The sequence below is a fragment of the Marmota monax genome, unplaced genomic scaffold, assembly GCF_021218885.2.
Source record: "Marmota monax isolate L192 unplaced genomic scaffold, Marmota_monax_Labrador192_F-V1.1 WCK01_AAM20220418_F8-fsc00141, whole genome shotgun sequence".
In the NCBI taxonomy this organism is placed as follows: domain Eukaryota; kingdom Metazoa; phylum Chordata; class Mammalia; order Rodentia; family Sciuridae; genus Marmota; species Marmota monax.
Window position 1 is genome coordinate 1452415 of NW_026692981.1, and position 12504 is coordinate 1464918.

The following is a 12504-nucleotide window of genomic DNA, read 5'->3' on the forward strand; positions in this document are numbered from 1 at the left end:
AATAACACCATGCTCTTGAGTCATGCAGGCAGACATGTGGCCTTCATGTTGGAAATGCATGAACCCTGTGCATCTATGCACAGCTACGTTTGCAGACAGTCTGCCCACCAGACAAGCCTGGGCATAGCGCCTGGGGAGGATTCCGCCCACAACACCTCACACTGCCTCGACGGCCGGACCCTGCAGGTCCTGCTCGCGAACGCAGCCAGCCTACCTGATTTTGTTCAGGATGTCGATCCCAGACTGCTCCAGCAGCACATTTTTAACAAAGGTGCGAGGGATGGAGATCTTCTCAGTGCTGGCGTGAATCAGGTCTTGCCGGATGTGGGCTCTCTTCATCACGTTGGGGCAGAGGTTCTCAGCAGCATCGACCATGGACTCTAGCAGGGCCTGCAGGGGACACGAGGGTGATGGCACTGCTCCTATGACACTGTACCCAGAGGACAGGGCCCAGGGCGAACTGACTGCCGAGATCACAGATCTCAGGAAGTCACTGTAAGTCAGACACTTGGCAGGACCATAAAAGCGTCACTGTGGCTTCTGAAGGACTCTGGTGTGGCAGCTGAGCGTCACGCAGGGCCACAAATGGGAAGATGCAAACATCGGGTCTGGACAGCAACTTGCCCAGCACTCTGCCCTCCCTGGCCCTGGAGTAGAAACTTACAGACGGGAAATCCAGACCTAGAAACCATATCAGCTTGCCAACAAGATTTCCCAAATCACAGAAACCCCAAATTAGGGCAGAACCTTCGAGAGTTCTATCAAAAGAGCAGTAACAAAAAACAAAGCCATCAAAACTACTGCCAGTTTCACTCTTTTAAAGAAAAACTTTAGTGTTAGGTAGAACAATAATTACAATAACAACTAAACAACACAAATAGCAACAGACAAAAACGTTTAGTGTTTACAAATAGCACCAGAAGCAATGGTCACAACACATTCACCCAGCACTACAGTCTAGAAGTGTTTCTGCACATTTCATCCTTCCAACGTGGATGACGTGGAGCCGGGCAGGGCAGCTAGGCGTGTGACTGGGACTCTACAGCTCAAGAATGTGAGCTGAGGGACGCTAGATGGTGTGCGGACACCCTCCGGATAGGACGGTGGTGTTGAGGGTGAGGCCTAACCGTGGCACCCAGCTCGTGATGCGGGGCAGGCTTAGTCATCTCTCAGTTCTATCTTCCTTGCCCGTAAAATGGCAGTAAAAGAAAAGTTGTCACTTCGTAGGGTGATTGAGGATGAAATGCTGTCACCTATGTAAACTGCCAGGTAGAGCATCCAGCACACCGTGAAGGCTCACCTGTCACAGACGTGGTAAGCACCTGATTTCCAAGACCCTCACTGGTAAGAACTAGTTTAAGGCCAGGCTGGGATCCCATTTCTGTTCCAGAGTGAACAAGGACCCACACAGCACAGTTATTGGAAGGACCGTGTCTACCTGCCCCCATATTCACCCGCAAAGCGTCCACCCACTAACAGATCTCTCCTAACCCTGCAGGAGGAAGAGCAGAGTAGCAGGCGGCTGTTTACCAGCCCTTTCTCTATGGCATGCATAAGCGCGTCTGGTCCACACAGCCCAGCACACCTGGGAAGAAGGACCCAGGTGTCAGCACGTCTCACGCCCGTGTGCTCCTTAGCACCCCAGGAACTTTCTGAACAGACCCCGTCGTGGCAGGGCCGACCCCCGGGGAATGAGCTCCCCCGGGAAGGAGAGGAGGAGGCCTGCCTTCCAGGGCAGCCCTGCCCAGAAACGGCTGTGGACGGTGGACTCACACCTAGCAAGGGGTCTGCAGGGTCCTGCATCTCGTCTGCAGACTGTCTACTGCCCCCATCTCGTTCTGCTTCACAGATCCATGGAGGTGCCCTGGGCCCTCTAAGAAGGAACCTCAGCTGCCCTGGGCATTTAGTTCCACAGCCTTTTGCAGTTAGTTCCCACCTGCACCCACTGCCCACCGACAGGATAAAGCACTTCCCACCTCAGTCCTTCTATCCATGATTCCTTCCATCCACATACTGACCCTTGAGTGAAGGCAGACTTGGGCATCCTGTTTTATACATGGGGAAACTGGTTCAGAGGAGGCGAGTGACTTTCTCAAGGCCCCTCAACAGTACTGGAAGTTCAGATGGAAGTCTGCCTTTCTCTCTCCTGCTTGGGTTCCCTTATGCTTCCTCAATCAAAAGACTCAGGTCTGTGTCAGTCCTGGAAATTCTCAGCCACAGACTTCAAATGTTGCCTAAGCCCTTCCCTGTTTTCCTTCTTCTGGAAATCTAAATCAGACTTCCGTGGACTCCCTGGCTCCATCCACGCTCCTTCACTTTTCCCTCGTCTTCCTCTTCTGTCAGTCTGCACTTGGCTACCTTCCACCTTGCAAAGAACAGGGCCTGAATTTGAAAGGTGATGATCAGGTTTCATTTTGTAAGTTTCTCCCTAATGACAGTTAAAAGGATCTGTATTTCTTAATTATGAAAATCACCAGTGGTACTCAGGAAATATCTGTGAAATGAATTGGATTCATATCTTAGGATGCAGTACCACCGGTTCACTCTTGCAACAAGAAAACGAATTACAAATACAACCTCCACTCTCACCTGTTCTGAAAGCCTTCTTCCTCTTCCTTTGGAAAATATAAAGTGTAGAAAAAAGAAAAACTCATAGACTTTCCTTGGCCAAACTGAGTTATTATTTGACAAATGCTACTTAAATCCTTCAAGTCTCATATCCTGAGTAAATTTGAGATTTTTCAGTGAATTAGTTCCCCATTAGAGCCCTGAATAGAATCAAGAATTTCCCAAGCCAAAACAAATACCCTAAAACTTAAGTGCAGAAGAGAAAAATCAAAGCTTCCTTATGTTAAAACACTCAAATCCCATTTATTTATCTATTATTGCTCCAGGAAAAAATGCTAGGATCAAAAGACAGAGAACGGGAGTAGAGTGTCATTCAAAGCACCCAAGGCAGGCCAGTCCAGAGCGCATCGCCTCTCTCAAAGGAGGGATTTCTGCAAACAGGATGCCGCCTCCGGCTCCTCCAGCAGCCTGCAGAAGAAGCGGCTGATCTAGCCATTTCTCGTGCTTTCTGAAATAATGCTTTTGAAAGATGGCTCAAAGAACGATTTGAGCATGTTCTCATCCAATATTCAAAATGCCCATCACTGGTTACGACAGCCAACGATCAAACACGGAAGCCAGAAGTGATTCCTCTCCCAGCCTCAGGACACCCAGACGATCCTGCACGGGGCAACTTGTCAGCATCTGCTCAGCACGCCCACTGGGCAGGGGCGAATTAGGGACTCTGATCCAGCCCTGCGGCCTTACTCTCCTGGCTGCTCTTTCCCCATTCTCCATAATACAAAATTTAAAAAGTAGTCCATCTGCTTTGGCTTTTAATAGTAGAAAATGCTAATTTTAGAAAAATTGGAAAATACGAAAAAGAAAAGACTTTTTAACCATGAAAATTGATACTAGCCATGACATGAGTCATGACCACTGTATTGATAAGACAGTGAGTACCAAGTATATTGAAAATTCATCTCTCTTGGGCTGGGGACATAGCTCAGTTGGTAGAGAGCTTGCCTCGCATGCACCAGGCCCTGGGTTCCATCCCCAGCATGGTGTGTTGGGGGGGGGGGACTGAAAATACATCTTTCTTACAAAATTTTAAGAAAACCAATGCATTGCAAAATCATTACAAATAGAAAAATAGGCAGCTTCTAAATTTATTTTTTATTCTAGTTTGTTACATATGACCGCAGAATGCATTAGAAAATGAGCAGTTTGTAAGACAGCGATAAAGGGCTGCACATTAGTCAGGTGAACGAGAAGGAAAGAGACGGGAGACAGAGCCACAGGCGAGGGACCCTCAGTGTGCACCCAGTTAGGAGGACTCCAGGAAGCTCCCACTGAGGCTTCGCCACGGTCATGACAGAGGTTCCCAAAGGGGAGGGCACTTAACGCAGGACTGGGAATGATGCCAACAGGGAGCCGGGAAAGACAGGCCTCCAGGACTGGGGCCCCGGGCCTGGGAGACACCCAGAGAAGCTGTTCTGGTTCTTGAAAATAACTGGGGTGATGGGGACAAAAAGCAAATCCGGACGCAGGGAATGCCTAAGAACAGGAAAGCACTGGTGGCCCTGGGCGTGCTCCTATTCTCAGGTCTTATAAATTCAAATGCCCTTTATTTCAGATATTTGCATTCCAGTTCCTCCCAGGAAAAACTATCCAGTGGACATCCACCACTCTGCAGGAGGGAGGAAAGGCACGCGGGCGGATGAGCACTCGGGTGCAACAGCTGGCCGTCTGCAGCTGTCTGATGGACAGGTCCTGCCATAGCTTCCCTGCCAATTTAACCGCCAGTCAGTGCCCACTAGGGAAGAAAGTTTGCCAATACTTTAGAAAGGCAAGGGTGTGACTGGGCAATGTACAATAGAAGAAAAACAAATAATAAAATTTCATGATGCATCCCAGTGATTAAAGAAATTCAAAAGAAACAATGTGACTTTTCTGAATGCACTACAACAATAAGAATGACAGGCTCTACTCAGTATCGCTGAGTATGCAACATGAGCAACCGTACTACTGGACAGCCCTTGCAAATGCATGAAAGTAGAAATCATCGATACCACTGGGACCAGCAATGGGTCATCACAGGAATTTGCCCTAACAGAATCAGAAATTAGAAAGTAAATTATGGTGTCACACGTATATAATGAAATGCCATATAGTCATGGAAAACGATGATGACCTATCACCATCAGAACTGCAATCACAAGACTGTACCACGTGATTGGTACCTACAGCAGTAGCATAAATATAAAATCACGTATGTAGGCACAGATATCTGGAAATTCACTAAATTATTAACAGTGATGTAATCTTGGAAATTTCTGGTACTTTTTACTTTTTTTAAAAACACTTGCAGTATTATGTAAATATTTTCCCCCCCCAAAAGTTTCACTTTTTACAGTCAGAAATAACCAAAAAGCTGATTTTGTTTTAAACATGTAGGGAAGCCTCCATCATGGAGGATACATGGGCTCTTAGGTAACAATCGGCCTTTTCTACCTCTCTGTCTCTGCTCAGCATGAGTTAAAAATAACCACAGTTAATAAAACAAAAACAACGCACAAGAGTACTACAGTTACAGAAGACGGGGACTTAAACACCTGAAAATCCACAACAATTTCTTCTTCATTAAGTTAATTTTCAGAGAGAGTAATTAGCGATTGCAAAGTTATCACTCAGTTGCACATCAAATCTCTACGAGGTACAACAACTGGGTTCTCAGAAGAAAACAGACCAAATGATTTCAGAAACTGAGGCAAGGTTTGTAAAGGCATCCTTAAAAGTCAGGCCGGGAATAATAAAAACCTGATGAATGTGAATTTTCTTCTGGAGTAGCTGTTCTTTTGAAATTTCTTAAAGAACAAGGTGCGTCTTAGGTTACTCAAAAGTACTAAAATTTCAAAGCTTTTTTTCATCTGTACTTTTGGTGAGTAAACCTACTGCAGATCTGGGCTGCTCTGGGAGCCTGAAACTCCTTCTAGATCTCTCCCTGGGCTTTGAGCCAGGTCAGGATGGCCGTCTACCTACTTGTCCTACCCCAGACACCAGCACCAAGGTGCTGTACGTACACTTCCTGTCGGCTTCCCACTCCTAACCAACTGCAGTAACTGAAGACGTCCCTCCCAAGCCAACCGCGTCGCACCCTCAAAGGAGAGATCAATCATTCCCTTATCAGTGACAACCTGTCATATTGAGAGATTTACCAGCAAAATAGAAACTGGATTTCACTAGAATCCATTCTGTAAGAAGTTACTCCAAAACACAAATAAAGATGGAAAAGACCCGAGTCACCCCTTCCTGCATGTGCCCCTGCAGGCGAGGGCACCCACCCGGGCACCCACCCAGGCACCCACCCACCCACATCTGTGAAACCCAGGGGGGAAGGCTGTCACACACAGTGAAGGCGTAACAAATCACACTTCCAAACAGCAAACCACACACCTTGAGCTGTTCGTCCACAACTCTTGTGACTTCCCCAGCCATCGACTCCAGGGTCTCATGAATGGGGCTGGACATCAGGCCAGCGGCTCCTGCCCAGGAGGTACCACCAACGTGGTATAAATTTGGTAACAACTGGAAGGAAAATAGAAAGTAACTTTCCAGAGTCGAACAAAAATATTTCAAAAGGCACAAAGTCACTGAAGAGTTAATGATAGGGTGATCTAGTCTCAGTCAAAGGCTTTGAGTGCAGATTAATAAACGTGGCCCCGACTCTTCATCTGCACGTATTTTCACTCAGCGAATCACAGCGACCCTAGGAAACACTAGAGGGGGGTCAGCCGATCCCCACTGGCCACTCTGCCATACAGCAGCTTGCAGCCAGGGAACCGTCCACCCCTCCTGTGCCCTCATGTCCTTGTCTGGGGTGGGAGCACTGAGCTATTTTTACTCACATTTCTGTTCCCAAAAGTATGACAGAAGCGTGAGTCAAAATCGAACCAGGAGATTCTCCAGCCCTCTGCAGATACCCAAAGGATGTCCTAAAATCCATCCCAATCCTGATACCGTCTGCCTGGAGCAGGTCAGATCCCACAGGGACGGGCTCTCTCTCTAGGACCAGCCCAGGTCAGGTGCCAGCTGGTGACATCTAGTACACAGCACAGGTGGGCGTGAGGGCCTGCTGGGGCCTGGCATGCCACTGCCCTGCGCCCAGTGGTCCACCAAGAAGCCGACCGCACCTCACTGTTCAGAGCCGTGGGGGCCCTACACTGAGGGACGCTTGATTAGGGCCTGCGCTGGTGACCACTCTCCAGCCCCATCAGCACCTAGGAAGCCTGGGGACGGGGCTGAAAGGTCTGAGGCTCTAATCTCAGGCAGCTCCTCCAGAGGCCACCGAGAGAGGTCTCATTAGGATAAACTCTGGTGTGGCCACAGGGACTTGCTACCAGTCGTGGGAAAATGTCCCCATCACCTCTGTCACCTGGGAAATTCCAGGTGTTCTCGGAGCTCTGTGCCAGGAACCAGGGACAAGAGTAATATGCAGTTGTCACTGTGTCACCAGAGTCTCTGATCTCTCCTCCAGGCTCCTCACCCAGGGCCCCTGACGTTTACGGGATCCAACTCCCAAGCCTCAGGACCCCTAGGCAGTGCTAGCTACTGTGTCACACTCTGGAGACCAGATTCTCATCTGAGAAAAGCTTCCCTTTAGAGGAGACAGAGGGTGTTTCACGTTGGAAGGACGATACTTTTAGATGACCTATTACTCATTTAAACTACGATCGCCTGTCAGTCATTCAAGGTCCAGTTATGCCCTTTGTAAATCACACTGGGCCTGGTTTTTTGGAGGAGGAGGATGCTGGGAATTGAACGGGGGCTACTCTGCCAACCCCTCCACCTCCAGGTCTAGGTTGCCCAGACGGCCTTGACCGTGAGTCTTCCTGCCTCAGCCCCCGTTACTGGGATCACAGGCAGGCACCGCCCGGCCCTCTGCTTTTTATTCTGCATTTTGGTTACTGGGGGTCGGCGCGAGCCCAGAAAGGAGGGACTAACTCAGTTCACCTAGTGCTTGGTCGTAACTCAGCACTGATGGAAGAGTGGAGTTTTAGTTGTGAAAACTCTTTTTTTGCCCCAGACTCTCACGAAGTCTGAAGTCGACTCACCGTCTTCGAGTTCTTGGCATCACGCATGAGCCGCTCTGCCGCCTTCAGGTCCTCCTGGATGTCATCCCCCCCGCAGTTCCGGAGGGAGTTGAGGTGGTCTTGCACTTTCACACAGATTCTGTCGATCATCTGCTCCAAACAGAAAAGAGTCAGCCGGAGGACGTTCAGAGAGCAAGAAACGGGCTGAAGGGGCAGGATTCAGAAAAAGGAGTGCGCAGGCTGAACTCTCCCCCTAGCTGACACCTGGGAGAGCTCGGCTTGTAGCCGAGTGTTAACTGAGTTTAAGTTTCATGCAGGAAACCTTCCGCGGCACTGACCCCAGGTACTGGTCCCTTTTGTGCCTTACAAAATGCAGCACTTAAACCAAGGGGCATTGCGAAATCTCGTGGGCACTCGGTGACACTTTTCTAGACAGTGACTCTCCTCCTGATCTTTCTAGCATGCAGGTGGCGGTAGGAACTAAGGAATGAGCCGCGCAGTTACAGACACTTCGGAGGTGACCACGAGGTGACACCAATAGCCGGCTGGTCCCCACATCACAGAAACCAGAACACCTTCTGGAAATTACACTTTTTACACTGATTCAGTTCCTTGGAGTACTTTTTCTATATAAATGAAGAGCCACCGGTGGCAACATGAAGTGAGTTGAGTTTTACTGCATTGACACAGGTGATGACAAAGTCAGGAACGTCTAGTTTCTGCTCTAGTAAGATCCCCCTCTCGGGTCAACTGCCCTTGAGTCATTTTTTGTTGCTCCATGATTTAAATATAAAACCCAAAGCGGGCAGCTGACCATTACGGTAGACGAAACACACCTTGGGGGGTGGAGATGTGCTCTTCTCTCTGCACCCACACAGGGAAGCGTGGAGAACGTGCTACCCCGTGACTAGGGTCCGTCCAGTGAACACTCATGTCGGGGCTGAATGCTCCCAGCCTTGGTGTGCAGGTGGGCCGGGCAGGCATTCAGGTCGGGGGCAGAGCCCTCCTGAATACACAAATGCCCTTCTCCAGAGGCGCCTTCACCCCTCTCCCAGGACTGGCTGTGGGGCGGGTGGGCTGCTGTACAGCAGGCTGCCGTGCTCCCCCCTCTCCTCACCATGAGCCGCCGCCCTCCCCTCTCCACTGTGAGTTGAAGCAGCACAAGACTCTTGTCCTGATACAGTGCTCTTGGACTCTCCAGCCTCCAGAACCACAAGCCAAAATAAACCTCTATTCTTCATACGTCACCCAATCTCAGGTATTCTGTCATAGCATCAGGAAATGGACTCGGACGGAAACCAATGACGACTGAAGAACAAAGTGTGGCTTAAGAATCTTCTCCAATATTTCTTTATTGGAGTTAAAGGTTGCCTATTTCGTCTCCTTGAAAAAAAAAAAAGTGTAAACTCTACAGGGATCTTACATGTCAAGGGTCCTGTCCCATCTGGTAAGTCATTTGGCAGGAGACAAGTTAATGATTCTTTTTCAATTAAATTCACCTCTGTATTTATTTTTAATTATCTGATATCATAACTATGGGAAGTTGAAGTCTGTCCTCCTCCTCTCACCAACTCGACCACAGCAGAAGCTTTACCAGCCTGCTCAGAAGTGGTAAGTTCTGAGTTCAGAGGCCGGGTCTGCCTGCAGCCGGGCCGCCATCCCTCAACTTCCCGCTTTATAAAATCAGGCTCCTGTTGTTTACCCAACTTCCTTTCTCATGCATTAAAAGACCTGCTAAATAAAGGCTCTCTAAGCACCTGCTCCGTTGGCAGAGGGTCTGGGGATCACCAACAGGTCCCACAGGGGCAAGCACACGGAGGCTGCCTGGGGACGCCCTTCACCTCACACTCTCTCCAGCTAAAACAAGGAAGCTGAGGGCAGGAGCCACATCTTAACTTCCAGGCCCACAGAATGTGATGCAGGGAGCTAACGACACGCTTGAAAAGACTACTTAGTTGATAGAAACCCTAACTCCTCAAACTGTCACGTAGATCTGTGCTTCCTGAAGCAAAATGGCCATTGATAACTCCTATCTTACTAAAACTGGACCCTGATTCCAAGAGACAGACGAACCACACAGTGAGAGAGGACCGACAACCGCGGGGGCCACAGAGGTCTCAGGTGAAGGCGTGTGATCGTGGCACGCAGCTTTCGTGGTCAGGAAACACCAAGGAGACCCGTGAAGTGCGCACCATGGAGCCTCACCACGGAGAGGATCCAAATCAACTGGGCAAGAACAGCCTCGAGGGAGCGTTTCAAAACCAGTCCAAGGGGAACACCAAAATTACTATTTTAATTCAAATGAGACTCAATTTCACATCCCTAAGACGATTCCGGCCTGAGAGTCAGGGCCACCATCACCCATGGATCCCACGCCAGAGCCCGCGGCAAGCTGTTCAGAGGACGCGGAAGGACAGCCGAGCGCAGACTGGAGGTTCTGAACGGGAAACAGGGGCTGGCTCTCAGTTTATGACTCTTGTCCCTAAAGTACAGGGACATGAGGAACGAAGGAGGCCGCGGGCTGAGGGCTGCACCTCCTGATCGTCCCCCAGGAGACCCGCGGTCGAGTGCAGACTCTGTCCTGACCTCCTGACGTCACCAGGAATCCCTCGCACCCAAGTTTTCTAAAGTAACACAAAATAGTTGTCGACCACGGTCGTCTGAGAAGCTCACTTCCTTCCTAGAAAACATACACCGTCACTGAGACGGCTCTTCCCTGCCCTGAGCCCTGTCTGTCTCCATGTCCTTCCTACGGGCCAACCCGCTCCCTGGAGAAGACGCGGACAGCACAGGGTCCCCCGAGCCAGCCTCGCACAGGCGGACCCAGCCCCTCCTTCCCCCGTCTTTCCCTCAGGCTTCACGCTCCGGGTGCCTCTGCAGGGAGGAGGCCAGCACTCCTGGACCAGGTCATCCCCGAGCACCTGTGAGGCAGCTGCTGTCCTTGTCCCTGCGCTACAGAGGAAGACGCCCAGGCCACGGAGGTTGGTGAACGACAGGGGGCAGCACAGCCCGGATCCACTCTGGGCCACCGGATTTGGGAGTCCAAGTTCCTGACTAACACGGCACTGTCCCCTTTGCCAGAGATGCGGGAGGAGAGGGCCCTGGGCACAGGCTCGGTGCAACGGAGAGGGCACCTCAGTGGACAGGCGGAGGGCTCCAGGGGGTTCCAGGGTGTGGGCAGCAGGAGCCGACCTCAGCAGCACCAGTCTGCACCAGAAGGAGCCCCTGGACAACGAGGGTGAGAAGACCGAAGAGCAGAGCTTGGCAAAGCAGGCGGTGCCGGCCCGGGTTTGTGAGGCTCAAGGCACAGCCAGCCCCGTTCACGGCTGCTCCATGCTGCACAGTGGGGTGAGGAGCTGCCCGGGAACCGTCTAGCTGAACCCGGAATATCTACCCGGCTCCCTGCAGAAACCGTTCCTGACTCCCTGCTGGGAGCCATTAGCCAAGTAGATATGACAATTTCCTTGCCAGCGTACCCCATGTTGCTTAGTGGAAGGACTCGTGGAAATAGGACATTTTGCAGTGACATTGCATGTAGGTGACCTTGCTCAAGGACCAGGGCGGATTAGGGTGTTCCCGGTTTAGGATAATCAGGTTTAGGGCGTTCCCGGTTTAGGTCCCAGGTTTAAGGTTTAAGATTATTCCTGCTGGGAATAGGGCGTATCCTGCTGCCTGAGTTCCCCTTGAGTTCTCACGGGATTCAGACAGTATTTTTTGGGAGATAGAAGCCCAGTGGATGTGGATTTTGGGCAGAGAACGTGGATTTCCCCAGAACGTGATTGTAGACGGCTGGTGTGAGTTCGGGAATAAAGAGTTGCTGTTTGAATCTACAAGCTGTGTGGTGGCTCGTGATTGTGTGCCCAGCCAGACTGCGGCATTTGTGCCCAGCCAGACTGCGGCAACTCCCGATCAAGAGGGTTTATGAGGCTGAAAGAAGGGACAGGAGCCGAGGGGCACAGGGACCCTCACGGAGCTTTCCTAATCAAAGCCGACAGACAAAACCAAACCAAAACCAAAAGTAGGTGGGGGACTTCCGAGCCCCACACAGGCCTGCTTGGATGCCTTCGGGGCACTGAGGGTGGCGACTGGCTGTGGGGTGGCAGGGGCACTGCTCACAGAGGGTCTGTGCTTTCTGAATTCAAATTTGTGAAAACATCATATCATTCCCCCTAAGTCACTGGAATGATTAAAGTCTGAAAATCAGTAATCATAACACCCTCAGGAGCCTCTGAAGTGAAGGGTGGCCGTGTACCTGCTTCCTAATGACTCAGGTGACTCAGAACGGTGGCAGCCGTGCAGAACTGCAGGCCCCCAGGCTCCCCCGTGTACGGTTCCCTTTGATGGGAAGATGAGACTTACTTTTAAGAATGAGCATTAAAGATTGCAGCAGGGGATCTTTTGGGATGAGCAAAATCCCCTCTGAAGCAGAGGAAAGCCGGAGAGATGCCGAGTGAGAAAGAAGCCTGCACTTCAGTAGTTCATAATGGAACACCAGGCAAGTCCCAGGCAAGAGTTCAGCACCCCCATCGCTTCTACAGAACCCTCAAACCAGGAAATAACAGGAAGCCACGCACTACTGAGCTAACATCAGCCCCTTGCAGGGAAAAAAAAAGGCACTGGTACAGTCAAAACACGTTTTTCAAAAGTTGTGCTCCTTCACTACCCTTCATAACTATTTTCTTCTCGATACATATTGCTTTGCTTTTTCTAAGTTGAAAATACATGTTTCTAATAAGAGTCAGATAACGAGGAGACGTCCTGCAGAAGACCCCCGACCAGATCACACTGCCTGACAGCTGACCCCAGGTGACCACTACTAACACTGAGGCCAACCTCCTCACAGTCTCCGGACACAACACACACT

At 50.4% G+C, this 12504-nt stretch overlaps 1 protein-coding gene across 4 annotated transcripts in view; it reads right to left on the reverse strand.

Annotated features, from left to right (window-relative positions):
• Carmil1 (capping protein regulator and myosin 1 linker 1) overlaps window positions 1–12504 on the reverse strand; it is a 237699-nt gene that overhangs the window by 50436 nt on the left and 174759 nt on the right. For all 4 annotated transcript variants that reach the window (XM_058582007.1, XM_046452369.2, XM_046452370.2 and 1 more), the window contains 3 exons: window positions 7662–7790; window positions 6004–6135; window positions 215–390 (listed from right to left, as the gene is read on the reverse strand). In XM_058582007.1, coding sequence (XP_058437990.1) covers window positions 215–390; window positions 6004–6135; window positions 7662–7790 — 437 coding nt within the window. The remainder of the gene's footprint in view (window positions 1–214; window positions 391–6003; window positions 6136–7661; window positions 7791–12504) is intronic.